The 17,044-nt window shown below is 49.6% G+C and overlaps 1 protein-coding gene across 1 annotated transcript in view; it reads right to left on the bottom strand.

Annotated features, from left to right (window-relative positions):
* The window catches only part of sema3ab (sema domain, immunoglobulin domain (Ig), short basic domain, secreted, (semaphorin) 3Ab), a 124,716-nt gene extending 109,786 nt beyond the window's left edge, over positions 1-14,930 (bottom strand). Inside the window, exon 1 of the mRNA XM_055653508.1 lies at positions 14,545-14,930. Coding sequence (XP_055509483.1) covers positions 14,545-14,557 — 13 coding nt within the window. The 5' untranslated portion in view covers positions 14,558-14,930. The remainder of the gene's footprint in view (positions 1-14,544) is intronic.
* Between the last annotated feature and the right edge of the window lie 2,114 nt (positions 14,931-17,044).

Here is a 17,044-nt window from a genome sequence, read left to right as displayed (position 1 = left end):
AGACAAGGTAGACAGTCAGAACCTTTTACCCAGGAATGAAATATCAAAGACTAGAGGGCGCAGCTTTAAGGTGAGAGGGGCAAAGTTTAAAGGAGATGTGTGGGGCAGGATTTTTTACACAGAGGGTGGTGGGTGCCTGGAACGCGCTGCCAGGGGTGGGGGTGGAGGCAGATACGATTGTGGTGTTTAAGAGGCTTTTAGACAGGGACGTGGATATGCAGGGAGTGGAGGGATATGGATCACATGCAGGTAGAGGGGATTAGTTTAACTTGGCGTCGTGTCCAGCACGGACATTGTGGGCCGAAGGGCCTGTTCCTGTGCTGGACTGTTCTATGTTCTATCTCCTGTGTTCTGTGTTCTCTGACCCCAGGTGTCTTGAACCTGGGGTGAACTGATGAGATTGTGGGGAGCATTAAATGGGGTTTTGTGTACTTGAATGCCTGCTGGCTGCCAGGGACTCGATGGGCTGAAGGGCCCGTTGCTGTTCTATTTGTAACTCTAGAAATCAAAAGCCTGGGACGTTCTGCCACTGCTGCATTGTTGTGCATGCGCGGGTGCCTAGAACTAATCGCACCATCTGCTTCGATGGGAATCCTGCTGTCAACATCTGGTGACACTTTCCATGGCAAGCGGTCAAGCAACGTGTTATAGAGTCCGGCACGGTGGTGCAGCGGGTAGAGCTGCTGCCTCACAGCGCCAGAGACCCGGGTTCCAACCCGACTACGGGCGCTGTCTGTACGGAGTTTGCACGTTCTCCCCGTGACCTGCGTGGGTTTTCTCCAGGTGCTCCGGTTTCCTCCCACACTCCAAATACGTGCAGGTTTGTAGGTTAATTGGCTTCTGTAAAAGTTATACATTGGCCTTAGTGTGTGCAGGAAGGAACTGCAGATGCTGGTTTACACCAAAATGCTGGAGTAACTAGACACAAAATGCTGGAGTAACTCAGCGGGTCAGGCAGCATCTGTGGAGAACATGGATAGGTGACGTTTCACAGAGTGCTGGAGTAACTCAGTGGGTCAGGCAGCATCTGTGGGGAGAAGGAATGGGTGACGTTTCGGTTCAAGACCCTTCTTTAGACTGAGAGTGAGTGGAGAGGGAAACTAGAGACACAGACAGTGATATAGAATAAAGAAATGAATTAAAGTGTAAGTGTGCGGGGATCTTTAGTCAGTGCGGACTCGGTGGGCCTGTTTCCGTGTGGAATCACCAAACTAAACTAAACTAAAGGACAGGTACATGGATAGCACAGGTTTGCAGGGATATGGACCAACCGCAGGCAAGTGGGACCAGTGTAGATGGGGCATGTTGGCTGGTGTGGGCAAGTTGGGCTGAAGGGCCTCTATGTCATTAAGAGTGGCAGGTTCACCTGCAGCCCTGCTGAAGGTTACACAGCGAGTCAGAGATCTGGGTGATGAGCAGGTTCACCTGCAGCCCTGCTGAAGGTTACACAGCGAGTTAGAGTTAATATTCTGCAGATTCTCAATCTGTTTGATTGCAGTATCTGTATTGCTGTTGGCAGCAAAGTTAGATCACAATTTCAACACAAGTCCATGCTCATGTTGTTATGCCTGACTGCCAGCAAAGGAAGCAAATGTTTACTGCTCCTCGTTGGATTATTTAATAAAGCAAATTAAAATAACATCATTTTTCTTTAACGTTGAACTGCACCGACTGTATCATAAATTAAATGCGTTTGCAACTCTACAAAGGGGGAAAGAGAGACACAAAATGCTGCAGTAACTCAGCGGGACAGGCAGCATCTCTGGAGAGAAGGAATGGGTGATGTTTCAGATGAAGAAGGTTATGAAGAAGGGTCTCGACCCAAAATATCACCCATTCCTTCTCTCCACAGATGCTGCCTGTCCCTCTGAGTTACTCCAGTAAATCAGTATCTTCCCACACAAAACGTCAAGTCTGGTAATGCAGTTTAGGGTGTGTTCTGTACAAGGAATGATGATTCCCAAGGTACTATCTTTCACACAAGGTAGTATTGTACAGAGACAGGCCATTCAGCCCACCATGTCCATGCTGACCCTTCCACACAATTAATGCTTCAGTTGCCTGATAACAGCCGGGAAGAAACTGTCCCTGAATCTGGAGGTGTGTGCGTTGGTTTTCACACTTCTGTACCTCTTGCCCGATGGGAGAGGGGAGAAGAGGGAGTGGCCGGGGTGAGACTGGTCCTTGATGATGCTGCTGGCCTTGCCGAGGCAGCGTGAGGTGTAGATGGAGTCTGTGGAAGGGAGGTTGGTTGGTTTGTGTGATGTTCTGGGCTGTGTGACTGTGACTCTGACCAGAGTTAAGACGTTCTTGCTGCAGCGTTCCTGGGGTTTTTTATGGTGAGTTTGTTCTTTAATTTATACTTTGAGCTGAGGCTGAAGTGTTGGTTAGAGAGCTGATGGTTTCTGCTCCAGTGGTTTGGGAAGAAAGTGGAGAGCTGGATTTTCCTGTCAGTGCAGAGTTTGGCAAGAGCTGGGAGTCATTAACTCTCTGCACAGCATCTGAACGTGCGCCAGCTACACAGTTACACAGTGAAAGCTCGTAAATCTCTGCATATTGCAAATCATTACCAAGCTCTTGAAACAAGTGCTGAATGAGGAAGACAAGATTAAGGGAGACGAGGGAATTTTGTCCAATATCTGCTATCACAGCTGATGGCATTCACGTATCAAATGCACTTAAAACTTTGGAAAGTTGCTGATTCAACTGAGATGCGTTTGCTTGCCTGAGTGTCACATAGAGAAGCATCGTTGAAGTGCATTTTGGACGTTAGATTAATCAAAAGGGCACAGCTTTGTAGGAGTAACTCTAATACTCAGTGTCAGCAGTGGGAATTAGCACCAACTTCACAGGCAATGTCTCGCAGAAACTCAGTGGCAGATCCCGACACCAGGACTGGAGTTTACAAACACATCCAGATTGGAGGAGAAGCCCATATTCCAATTGGGTTTACAGTCCAGTAGTATGAACATTGACCACACATAAAGTAACCCTTGCACCCCCTCTCTCTCCGCCCCGTCCCCACCCTAATGCTCGTACTAGTTTCACTGTTGTCCTGTTGAGTCTCGTTGTCTGTAACTCGTTTTCACCGCGGCCCACAGCCACCAATGGTCTGGTTCCTTCATCATCGTGACTGTTTTGTGTATCTTTCATCCATTTGTTCTATATCTCTCTACATCACCGTCTATATCTCTCCTTCCCCTTTCCCCTGACTCTCCGTCTGAAAGGTCAAGGGCATTTAGTTGTCATATGTACCGCTGATGGAATAATGGCATTCTTCTGAAGAAGAGTCTCGATGCAAAATGTCACCTATCCATGTTCTCCACAGATGCTGCCTGACCCGCTGAGTTACTCCAGCACTCTGTGAAACGTCACCTATGCATGTTCTCCACAGATGCTGCCTGACCCGCTGAGTTACTCCAGCACTCTGTGAAACGTCACCTATCCATGTTCTCCACAGATGCTGCCTGACCCGCAGAGTTACTCCAGCACTCTGTGAAACGTCACCTATCCATGTTCTCCACAGATGCTGCCTGACCCGCAGAGTTACTCCAGCACTCTGTGAAACGTCACCTATCCATGTTCTCCACAGATGCTGCCTGACCCGCAGAGTTACTCCAGCACTCTGTGAAACGTCCCCCATCCATGTTCTCCACAGATGCTGCCTGACCCGCTGAGTTACTCCAGCACTCTGTGAAACGTCACCTATCCATGTTCTCCACAGATGCTGCCTGACCCGCTGAGTTACTCCAGCACTCTGTGAAACGTCACCTATCCATGTTCTCCACAGATGCTGCCCGCTGAGTTATGGTGCAGCAGCATCTATGGAGCGAAGGAAATAGGCAACATTTCGGGCCGAAACCCTTCTGGAAATAGGCAACGTTTTGGGCCGAAACCCGGAAGGGTTTCGGCCCGAAACGTTGCCTATTTCCTTAGCTCCATAGATGCTGCTGCACCCGCTGAGTTACTCCAGCACTCTCTGTCTATCTGAAGTTTACATTTCCCAGTTTAGAGTCATAGAGTCGTACAGTACAGAATCAGGCCCTTCGGCCCGACTCACAGTGCTATCCAAGATGCCCCAATGTCCTATTTGCACCAGTGAAATGATCAAGAACTACATGCATTTACTCAGCACCTTGGACAGGGCACAGTGTCCCTGGGGTCATTCACATGACCAGCGGCACTGTGGAGCAGTTGGGAACTAAGGTGGACGTGCGAGGAGTGGAGGGAGATGTGGGTTCGCAGGTCAACCCGCATGTCCAAGGAAGGCAACGGCCGGAGGCCCTGCAGCGGCTTGGGGCTAGCCTGGATCGGACAGCGCTCAGGACAACTTACGGACTGGATCCTCTTGTATGCACTCAGTGGACAATCGCCAATGGCAACACACTACTGGGCATTGGCACTTTGCACAGGTGACTATAAAACACACTGACCATTGAACCATGGAATCAATGACCTATTGACCATTGACCATTGGACCATTGACCATTATAGGTGGATTGGCTTTGGAATCACCGAGGCACAGAATGTTGAGAATCCAACGCTGGTGAATGGGATTCATGGAGATGAGACAGCATGGCCCTGCTGGGCCAAAGGGCCTGTTCTGTGAGCGGGAGTTTTTTAATCCACGCAGCATTGGGCAGGACCACACGTCACCCACTGAGTGAGTGAAATCGTCTCTCCACGTTGACCTGGTTGGAATGTTTTGGATTCTTGTTCCCGTTCCGTAACAGGAGATCGCGCTGGGAGTGTCGGTGATGTGATCCTTGCCGAGTGTGGAACGGCGTTCCCAATGTTCCAGGGCAATCCTGTCAGAGTCCCCTCCTCCTCCCATCTCCCTGACCATTTGACACCACCCCCCCCCCCTCCCTCCCCCTTTAAGGAGAAGATGAGGGGGAATTTCTTTAACCAGAGGGTGGTGAATCTGTGGAATCCATTGGCACAGACGGATGTGGAGGCCACAAGTCAGTGGGTATTTTGATAGATTCCTTGATTAGTACAGGGGTCAGGAGTTATGGGGAGAATGGGGTTGAGAGGGAAAGATGAATTGAATGGTGGTGTAGACTTGATGGGCCGAATGCCCTAATTCTGCTCCTAAAACTCCATTGAATCAGCAGATTACAATTGCTGTCGCTGCTCCTAATCAGAACCACATTCCTTATGGAAAGCGGAGTCTTTGTAGAATACATTTTTAGACTTTAGAGACACAGCACAGAAACAGGCCCTTCGGCCCACCGAGTCCACACCAACCAGCGATCCCCATACACTACTGCTATCCTACACACACTGGGGACAATTTACAATTTTCACCTAAGAGAATTAACATAAAAACCTGCACGTCTTTGGAGTGTGGGAGGAAACCGGAGCACCCAGAGAAAACCCACGCAGGTCACGGGGAGATCGTGCAAACTCCGTACAGACAGCGCCCGTAGTCGGGATGGACCCCGGGTCTCTGGCGCCGTGAGGCAGCAACTCTACCCGCTGCACCACCCTGCTGCCAGAATAGAAAACCAAATGTTGAATATCTCTTGAGCCTCGCGATTGACCAAGGAACACATCTCTGTCCTTGGCCACAATGTCTGTGTTGAACATGAATCCAAGACCAACTCTAATTTACCTGCACTGAATCTATAGCCACATCTCTATTCAATAGCCTCTCAAATTAGTGTAGAGATACAGCATGGAAACAGGCAGGCCCTTCGGCCCACCAAGTCCATGCCGACCAACAATCACCTGTTCACACCAGTTCTCTGTTGGCCACTTGCACATCCACCCCCGACACACTAGAGACAATTTTCAGTGGGCAGATTAGCCTACAAATCTGCACGTCTTGAGGATGTGGGAGGAAACCGGAGCACCCGGAGGAAACCCACGCAGGTCACAGGGAGAACGTGTAAACTCCACCTGAGGTCGGGATCAAAGCCGGGTCCCTGGTGCGGTGAGGCAGTGACTCTACCGTTGCACCACTGCGCTGCCTCTAAATATGATTCCTTAAATCCTACCCTGTCCAAAGTAGCCAGCACTCAACCTTCCAAAGCATTATTTCATTCTTCCCGTCCGCAGCTCCTCCAAAGGCACAACTTGACCAGCACCTGGCCAATTATCGTCATTCTTCATCTGACCTGGGGTTTATTATAAGATAGACACTAAATACGAGAGTTACTCCAGCATTTTTGTGTCTATCTTTGGTGTAAAGCAGCATCTGTAGTTCCTTCCTATACACTGGTGGGGGTGGGGAGATTGCAACCTTCACGTGGTCCACCCTGTTTCAACGAATGCAATCAGCCCAGCGTGCACAATCAAATAAGATCAAATAGAACAAAGGTACGCAAAAATGCTGGAGAAACTCAGCGGGTGCAGCAGCATCTATGGAGCGAAGGAAATAGGCAACGTTTCGGGCTGAAACCCTTCTTCAGACTGATGGGGGGAAGCGGGGGAGAAGGAAGGAGAAAGGAGGAGGAGGAGCCCGAGGGCTGGGGGATGGGAGGAGACAGCCCGAGGGTTGAGGAAGGGGAGGAGACAGCAAAGGCTAACAAAATTGGCTGAATTCAATGTTCATGCCCGCAGGATGCAAGCTGCCCAGGCGGAATATGAGGTGCTGTTCCTCCAGGACTGAGAGGTCGGATTGGGAATGGGAGGGGGAGTTGAAGTGCTGAGCCACCGGGAGTTTCTTGCGGACCGAGCGGAGGAGTTCGGCGAAACGATCGCCAACCTCCGCATCAAATAGAACAAGTTGTCCTACAACTTTAGGCTGTGCACGCCACACGCAAGGAGAAGAAGAAGATTTCTGTTTGGTAAAACTGTCATGTGACAGAGAGGACATTTTTAGCCATGAGTGTAGATGGAACTATCCTGTAAGCAATCTTTGATTCGATGATAAAACACAATTTCATGTGTTCCTTTAATAAACATGCTAAAAATGGAGCAGGCAGCAGCATCTGTTGAAGGAAAAACAGTTGCTATTTAAACCTGCGGTGGATTCTGTTTTTACCGAAGATAGACACAAAGATGCTGGAGTAACTCAGCGGGACAGGCAGCATCTCTGGAGAGAAGGAATGGGTGACGTTTCGGGTCGAGACCCTTCTTATGACTAGTTAGGGATAAGGGAAACGAGAGATATAGATGGTGATGTGGGGAGATAAAGAACAATGAATGAAAGATATAACACAATTGGAGGAACAGCATCTCATATTTCACTTGGACAGCTCACAGCCCAGTGGTATGAATATTGAATTCTCTCACTACAGGTAGCCCCGGCATTCCCTCTCTCTCTATCCCTCCCCCACCCAAGTTACACCAACTTCTCATTTTCACCCAACAAACAGCTAACAATGGCCTGTTTAAAACTGACCTAAAAAAAGGGGAGAAGAGGGAGTGGCCGGGGTTGAGACTGGTCCTTGATGATGCTGCTGGCCTTGCTGAGGCAGCATGGGGTGTAGATGGAGTCTGTGGAAGGGAGGTTGGTTTGTGTGTTTGTGTGATGGTCTGGGCAGCGTGGGGTGTAGATGGAGTCAATGGAAGGGAGGTTGGTTTGTGTGTGTGTGTGATGGTCTGGGCTGCGTCCACAACTCTCTGCGATTTCTTCCGGGTCTTGGGCGGAGCTGTTCCCAAACCGTGCCGTGATGCGTCCGGATAAAATGCTTTCTACGGCGCATCTGTAGAAGTTGGTGAGATTTGTTGGGGACATGACGGACTTCCTTAGACCTTGTTGGTGTCGTTGCTTCACTGTGGGTGGTCCAGGACACAGTGGTTTATGGGATCGATCTGACGTGAAAGGGATGTCTATTTGAATACGTGTAGAGTGAGAACTGTAGTCCATGCTTCTCCAAATACAACACCCTTTAGTGGAGTAAAGATCAGCTTCTGGTATCTGCTCCCAGAACCCCTGCTGTCTGAACAATTTAACAAACAGTCATGGACAGCAAACAAAATCCCAAACTCAACAATGTTTTTTTAAAACATGAACAATGAAGATTTAAATGTATAGAAATATAGAAATTAGGTGCAGGAGTAGAGGCCATTCGGCCCTTCGAGCCTGCACCGCCATTCAATAAGATCATGGCTGATATGATATGTAAACATATGATCAAAGTGGAAGCTGCAACAAAAACAAACATTATAAAAAGAATATGTTTTTAGTTTAAATTCCATGTTGTAATAAGCTGACAAACAATATTCATGAAGTTACTTTATAACGGTCACGCAGTTAGCGGGGAAACAGGCCCTTCATTGGCGTTACGGACAGGCCGCGACCACCACTTGTCCCGTCAACGTCAGCGTCGCGCTGGTTTAACGGGATGTTTTGTTGTTTTATCGTTGGGCATGTGGGGAATTTCCTGCATTGGAAAACAGATGTGGTGCTGGGGAACCATCATCACCAGATGTCTGTTTCACGTAACGCCACACTCTCCCACAGTACCCCCCCCACAATACCCCCCCCCCCACAGTATCCCCCCCCCCCCCCTCCCCACAGCCCACCCCCACCCACACATACCCCCTCAGCCCCCCCCCCCCCACACCCCCCTCCCCCACACTACCCCCCCCCCACACTACCCCCCCCCCCCACATACCCCCCCCCCCACAATAGTACCCCCCACAGTCACCCCCCCCCCACACCCCCATACCCCCCCCCCCCCCCCACCCCCACAGCCCCCCCCCCACAGTACCCCCCCACACACAATACACCCCCCCCCACAGCCCCCCCCCACACAGATCCCCCCCCCACAAAACCACCCCCTCCACAGTCCCCTCCATAGTCCCCCCCCACAGTCCCCCCCCATAACCCCCCCCCCCCACACAGTACCCCCACACAGTACAGATCATACAACTACACACATGTGATCACACAACTACATACGTGTGATCATACAACTACACACGTGTGATCATACAACTACACACGTGATCATACAACTGCATAGTGTGATCATACAACTACACACGTGTGATCATACAACTACATGTGTGTGATCATACAACTACATACGTGTGATCATACAGGCCCTGTATGAAGCTAACTTTCCCAGCACAGATTCAGAAACAGATTTAGCCTGCGGCACGCAGAAATCACATCAAGGTTCACAGCTAATCGTGGAGAAGAAGTATTTTTGTCACGTTCCCACCAACATAGCACCATCTCTGCGTGTTCATGCGCACTGGGGCTCTCCAATAATGCTGCGATCTCACATTTAATGAATATATTCAAGGAACGTTTGCACCAGCTGCCTGTCAAAGATGCAAGGTTGGAGCTGTTGGCAGATGAAGGATAAACACCAGTGGGGCTGGATCATAGTCATAGAGTGACACAGTGTGGAAACAGGCCCTTCAGCCCAACTTGCCCACACCGGCCAACATGCCCCATCTACACTAGTCACAGAGTGACACAGTGTGGAAACAGGCCCTTCAGCCCAACTTGCCCACACCGGCCAACATGCCCCAGCTACACTAGTCACAGAGTGATACAGTGTGGAAACAGGCCCTTCAGCCCAACTTGCCCACACCGGCCAACATGCCCCAGCTACACTAGTCACAGAGTGATACAGTGTGGAAACAGGCCCTTCAGCCCAACTTGCCCACACTGGCCAACATGCCCCAGCTACACTAGTCCCACCTGCCTGCGTTTGGCCCATGTCCCTCCAAACCTGTCCTATCCATGTACCCCTGAAATGTTGCAATAGTCCCTGCCTCAACTACCTCCTCTGGCAGCTTGTTCCAAATCACCCACCACCCTTTGTGCGAAAAAGCTACCCCTCAGGTTCCTATTAAATCTTTTCCCCTTCACCTTAAACTAACAGTATGTCCTCTAGTCCTCGATTCCCCTGCTTTGGGCAAGAGACTCTCTGCGTCTACCCGATCTATTCCTCTCATGATTTTATCCACCTCTATAAGATCACCCCTCATCCTCCTGCGCTCCAAGGAATAGAGACCCAGCCTGCTCAACCTCTCCCTGCAGCTCAGACTGGTTGTTGAACTATTTCACTCCTCCAGCACTCTGTCTGGCCTCTGGCTGTGTGCGTGTGCGTGTCACGGTCTGTGTGAGACCTCTTCCTTTCAATGAAAGGCTTGTTCACAATGCATGCCCTCAATATCGTTAAACAATAGCTCGGCAAATAAACCCTCTCATCTATCATGGCGTAGATCTTTGCTTGTGGCAATAATGTCACTTCCCAGATTAGCTCATGTTTAAACTGTTAATCAGAGCGGGCAATAGCAACCAGTCTGCAGCTAATACTCAATGAATGAAACCCAGAGGTACTCGATCAGTCAGGGGTTACGGGGAGAAGGCAGGAGAATGGGGTCGAGAGGGAGAGATAGATCAGCCATGATTGAATGTCGGAGTAGACTCGATGGGCTGAATGGCCTCATTCTGCTCTTAGAACTTAAGAACTTGTGTTTGAGACGAGTTTGCAGTGGAATAAAAATAGATTAGCGACTTTGATAATATAACAGGCGGGGGCAGGTTAGGTGTTATAAACTCACATCCTCCCTGCTGCCTGCACTATCCACGCTAGCTTGTTTGTGGAGAGAATAGTCTCAAATAAAGATACAGAATGGATTTTAAAATGGATCCAAGTCCTTCAAAAGATACCAACGACACTGCAGATACACCGACTGGTCACAGACTGACACCAAGTGTCTGCTTTAATGATGTTATTAATCACTATGCACAAGGATGGTGGTGACACCATCAACCTAGATGTGATAGGAGCAGAATTAGGCTATTCGGCCCATCAAGTCTACTCTGTCACTCAATCATGGCTGATCTATATCTCCCTCCTAACCCCATTCTCCTGTCTTCTCCCCATAACCACTGACACCCGCACTGATCAAGAATCTATCTATCTCTGCCTTAAACAAATCCACTGACTTGTGGCCTCCACAGCCGTCTGTGGCAATGAATTCCACAGATTCACCATCAATAGACAATAGGTGCAGGAGGAGGCCATTCAGCCCTTCGAGCCAGCACCGCCATTCAATGTGATCATGGCTGATCATCCACAATCAGTACCCCCGTTCCTGCCTTCTCCCCATATCCCCTGACTCCGCTATCTTCAAGAGCCCTATAACTGCACCATAACTCAGCGGGTCAGGCAGCATCTGTGGAGAACATGGATAGGTGACGTTTCACAGAGTGCTGGAGTAACTCAGCGGGTCAGGCAGCATCTGTGGAGAACATGGATAGGTGACGTTTCACAGAGTGCTGGAGTAACTCAGCGGGTCAGGCAGCATCTGTGGAGAACATGGATAGGTGAAGTCTCGGGTCCTTTTACCCCAGTTCCCCATTACTGCTCTCACTCTCTCTGCCATCATTAACTCGATTCCAGCAACGTTTTGGAAACTGTTTCTACAGCTGACGGGCTTAGGCAGGGTGGAATTAATAGCAGACATCATTAAAGATCCAGGTGCAGACAAAACAACACCCTTTATTTTCATTGAAACTTTACAGAGTTCTCTGGGTTCCTGGGTTTCTATATAAAACAGATCCAATTCAGCTGTGCTTGAAACGAGGCAAGAATCAGTGAGTGTTTTATTGTCATGTGTCCCGGATAGAACAATCTTACTTGCTGTTGCAGAACAGAACATAATACACTGTAAACAATAAAATAAACGAGAAACAAGCTTCAATGTGTGTGTACAATGTACACACTTTGCTGCCCGTCCCGCTGAGTTACTCCAGCATTTTCTGTCTATCTTCAGTGTAAACCGGCATCTGCAGTGCCTTCCTGTACATATACACACACGCAACACACACACACGTACACACACACACACGTACATACACACACACACATACACACACACACACACACACACACACGTACACACACACACACACACACACACACACACACACACACACACACACACACACACACACACACACACACGTACACACACACACACACGTACATACACACACACACGTACACACACACACACACACACACACACACACACACACACACACATACACACACACACACACACGTACACACACACACACACATACACACACACACACACACACACTACACACACACACACACACACACACACACACACACGTACATACACACACGCACATGTACACACACAAACACGTAACACACACACGTAACACACACACACACGTAACACATACACATGTACACACACACACACACACACACTCACGTACACATAAAAAACAAACGATAATAGTGCCAAAAGACAAAACCAATGCCCCCAAGTCTATGTAGTTCGCAGCTTATTTGGAGGTTGTGGAGTTCAAGAGCCTGATGGTTGTTGGGAAGAAGCTGTTCTTGAACCTGGAGGTCACGGTTTTCAGACTCCTGTACCTTCTTCCCCATGGTGGCAGCGAGATGAGAGAGTGGCCAGGATGGTGTGGGTCTCTGATGATGCTGGCTGCCTTATTGAGGCAGTGACTCCTGTAGATCCCTTCGATGGTGGGGGGGTCAGTACTGTGATGGACTGGGCAGTGTCCACTGTCCACAGCCACACCTCTCTAGATTCCTTCGATGACCTACATTCAGAACCAGCCACAATTTACACCAAATGTAGAATTGTATTTCCCCCCTTTCAGACCCCTGACTTGGCCGGTGAGTGGCCGGTGAGTGGCCGGTGAGTGGCCGGAGTTTGGCCGATTGGGTACATTTCCCCAGTCACACCGCTACATGTACAATGGAGCTGAGAGTCACTGGTCAACAGCGAGCAGCTGGTTCAGTTCAGATCCATTTAGTTTACTGTCCCGTGTACCGAGGTACAGTGAAAAGCTTTTGTTGCGTGCTAACCAGTCAGTGGAAAGACAATACATGATTACAATCGAGCCGCCCACAGTGTACAGATACATGATAAAGGGAATAACGTTTAGTGCAAGGTAAAGCCAGTAAAGTCCGATCAAGGATAGTCCGAGGGTCACCAGTGATGCAGCTGGTGCGGAAATGAACACTAAAGACAAGAGATAGAGACAGACACAAAGTATTGGAGTAACTCAGCGGGTCAGGCAGCATCTGTGGAGAACATGGATAGGTGACGTTTCACAGAGTGCTGGAGTAACTCAGCAGGTGCAGCAGCATCTATGGAGCTAAGGAAATAGGCAACGTTTCGGGCCGAAACCCTTCCGGGTTTCGGCCCAAAACGTTGCCTATTTCCAGAAGGGTTTCGGCCCCGAAACGTTGCCTATTTCCTTTGCTCCATAGATGCTGCTGCACCATAACTCAGCGGGTCAGGCAGCATCTCTGGAAAGAAGGAATGAGTGACGTTTCGGTTGAGACCCTTCTTCAGACTGAGAGTCAGGGGAGAAGGAGTCTAGAGATATGAAAGGGTAAGGTGTGAAAACGACAGATCAAAGCAGATGGTGATCAAGGAATTGGGGAATGGTTCTTTGTTACCATTGAAAGCCATTGCTGATGCTGGTGCACACAGACTGGTCTCGACCCAAAATGACACCTATTCCTTTTCTCCACAGATGCTGCCTGACCCGCTGAGTTACCCCAGCTTCTATCACTGCTCGTTGTTGGCTGAGGGGAAGCTGACAACGAGGCATGCAAACAGTAAAATTAACCAGGATGACAGTGAAACTAAGGTTACACAAAAAAGCTGGAGAAACTCAGCGGGTGCAGCAGCATCTATGGAGCGAAGGAAATAGGCAACGTTTCGGGCCGAAACCCTTCTTCTGACAGTGAAACTAGTTGGAGAACAAGGGTGGGGGAGGGAGTTATAGAGAGAGAGGGAGAGCAAGGGTTACTTGAAGTTAGATAAATCAATGTTCACTCTGTCTGAAGAAGGGTCTCGACCAGAAACGTGACCCATTCCTTCTCTCCAGAGATGCTGCCTGTCCGTCCCGCTGAGTTACTCCAGCATGTTGTGTCTATCTACGGTTTAAACCAACATCTGCAGTTCCTTCCTCCACTCAGTATTCATACCGCTGCCCGAGCGAAATATAAAATATTGAAGCTCACGTCGAGATCCTTCACCCGTACAGGCAAGTTAATCACCGCCAATATCTTCCTCCCAGCCAGGGAGCCGCGCTTGCCCCTCGACTTGTCAAGTACAAGGCTTTATTTAGCACAGTTCACAAGCAATGTGGTCTGAAGAAGGGTCTCGACCTGAAACATCACCCATTCCTTCTCTCCAGAGACGCTGCCTGTCCGTCCCGCTGAGTTACTCCAGCATCTTGTGTCTATCTTCGGTGTAAACCAGCATCTGCAGTTCCTTCCAACACAAGACTTGTCCACCCGTCTAACATTAAAGTTTGTGTGGGAAGGAACTGCAGATGTTGGTTTAAACCGAAGATAGACACGAAATGCTGGAGTAACTCAGCGGGACGGACAGGCAGCATCTGTGGAGAGAAGGAATGGGTGATATTTCAGGTCGAGACCCTTCTTCAGACAGGGGCGATTCAAGAATGTTCCGCGACAAAACAATGAAATCCTCACTACAACAGCACAACAGGACATGTAAACACACAGTACACTGTCAAACAATGTCATACACGAGAAAAAATAACTAAAAGCACATGAGTGTGTGTTTAAATTTACTCACCAGAGCAGCGCATTCAATAGTCCCGGAGATGAGAGCACAATCTCTGCACAAAACTCCCCTGGCTGGGCGCGGTATTAATAGCAGGAAGGAGGTAAAGCGCAGACACATGCACACTGCAGGAACATTATCCTGCTGGTTCCCAGTGACAGAGTACTGCCTGGCCCCCGTGTGACAGCGCCGGACTAGCTCTGACTATCAATCAGTGTGGGTGACACGGACACTTTTACACGCCGGGTGGAGCCGGCTCAGAACCCGGGCATTCATTCACCTAGCGCCAAATCCCCAGCCCCAAACCACCAACAAACAGCTCAGTAACTGGAAAGTCCAAAGACAAAGGAACAAATCAGAGCTACATTCACAGCAAGCTCCTACAGGCAGCCTGCGGATTGATTCAGAGTTAACATTCACGGAGTCACACGGCGTGGAGGCATCTGATGAAGCGTCTCGACCCGAAACGTCACCTATCCACGGTCTCGACCCGAACTCCAGCACTCTGTGAAACATCACCTATCCATGTTCTCCACAGATGCTGCCTGACCCGCTGAGTTACTCCAGCACTCTGTGAAACGTCACCTATCCATGTTCTCCACAGATGCTGCCTGACCCGCTGAGTTATGGTGCAGCAGCATCTATGGAGTGAAGGGGCCGAAACCCTTCTGGAAATAGGCAACGTTTCGGGCCGAAATCCTTATGGAAATAGGCAACGTTTCGGGCCGAAACCCTTCTGGGTTTCGGCCCGAAACGTTGCCTATTTCCTTAGCTCCACAGATGCTGCTGTACCCGCTGAGTTTCTCCAGCACTCTGTGAAACGTCACCTATCCAGGTTCCCCACAGATGCTGCCTGTCCCACTGAGATATGAACGTGTTATTTCTAAAGGTCTATTAGTGATTTGCGTGTTTAGTTCCAGGCCAACTTTACCCAAGGATTGAAGATAAACATGTGTAGTTGAGACGGACCCAGTGTTGAATACACAGCCCTCCCTGCCCAACTTATAGAGACTGCACTCCTTGGAAAACTGTTTTGGCACCGTCCCGTTGTGCCGTTTTTGCACTGAATTTCACTCCTATTAACAGTCAGGGTCGTAGAGTCAATGTCAGTGAGTTAGACAGCACAGAAACAGGCCCTTCAGCCCATCACATTCATGCTGGCCAAGGTACCCAAAGATATGTTTAAACGACACTTGGGCGGGTACATGGATCGGACAGGTTTAGAGGGATATGGGCCAAACGCAGGCAGGTGGGAGGAGTCTTGATGGGGCACCTTGGTCAGCATGGGGAAGTTGGGCCGAAGGGCCAGTTTCCGTGCTGTCTAACTCACTGACATTGTTCTCACAATAATATCTCACAGAGACAAGGGGCGGCACGGTGGTGCAGCAGGTGGAGCTGCTGCCTCACAGCGCCAGAGACCCGGGTTCCATCCTGACTACAGGTGCTGTCTGTACGGAGTTTGCACGTTCTCCCCGTGACCTGTGTGGGTTTTCTCCGGGTGCTCCGGTTTCCCACCACGCTCAAAAGACGTGCAGGTTTGTAGGTTAATTGGTTTGGTGTAAATGTAAATAGTCCTCTGTGTGTGTAGGATAGTGTTAGGGTGCGGGGATCGCTGGTCGGCACGGACTCGGTGGGCCGAAGGGCCTGTTTCCGCTCCGTATCTCTAAACTAAATAAAACCAAGTGGGTATATTGTGAACAGCCACTCTGTGGATGATGTAATTCTGCAATTGGATCCTCGACTTCCTCATCCACAGACCACAGTCTGTTCGAATTGGTGGAAATGTGTCAGCCTCGATAACAATCAGCACGGGAGCACCTCAAGGCTGCGTGCTCAGCCCCCTGCTGTACTCACTCTATACTCATGACTGCGTAGCCGGTCACAGTGCGAACTCTATCATCAAGTTCGCTGACGACACCACTGTTGTGGGACGTATCACTTATGGGGACGAGTCAGAGTATAGAAGAAAGATCGAGCAACTGTCCAAATGGTGTCAGCGCAATAACCTGGCCCTCAACACCAGCAAAACCAAGGAACTGATTGTGGGCTTTGGAAGGGGTAGGATGGGGACCCACAGTCCCGTTTATATCAACGGGTCGATGGTTGAAAGGGTCAAGGACTTTAAATTCCTGGGCGTGCACATCTCTGAAGATCTTTCCTGGTCCGAGAACACTAATGCAATTATCAAGAAAGCTCATCAGCGCCTCTACTTCCTGAGAAGATTACGGAGAGTCGGTTTGTCAAGGAGGACTCTCTCTAACTTCTACAGGTGCACAGTAGAGAGCATGCTGACCGGTTGCATCGTGGCTTGGTTCGACAACTTGAGCGTCCAGGAGAGGAAGAGACTACAAAAAGTAGTAAACACTGCCCAGTCCATCATCGGCTCTGACCTCCCTTCCATCGAGGGGATTTATCGCAGTCGCTGCCTCAAAAAGGCTGGCAGTATCATCAAGGACCCACACCATCCTGGCCACACACTCATCTCCCTGCTACCTTCAGGTAGAAGGTACAG

This window comes from Leucoraja erinacea, chromosome 22 (assembly GCF_028641065.1).
Source record: "Leucoraja erinacea ecotype New England chromosome 22, Leri_hhj_1, whole genome shotgun sequence".
NCBI lineage: Eukaryota > Metazoa > Chordata > Chondrichthyes > Rajiformes > Rajidae > Leucoraja > Leucoraja erinaceus.
The sequence above is the reverse complement of the archived record's forward strand: the minus strand, read 5'-3'. Positions and strand labels throughout refer to the sequence as shown.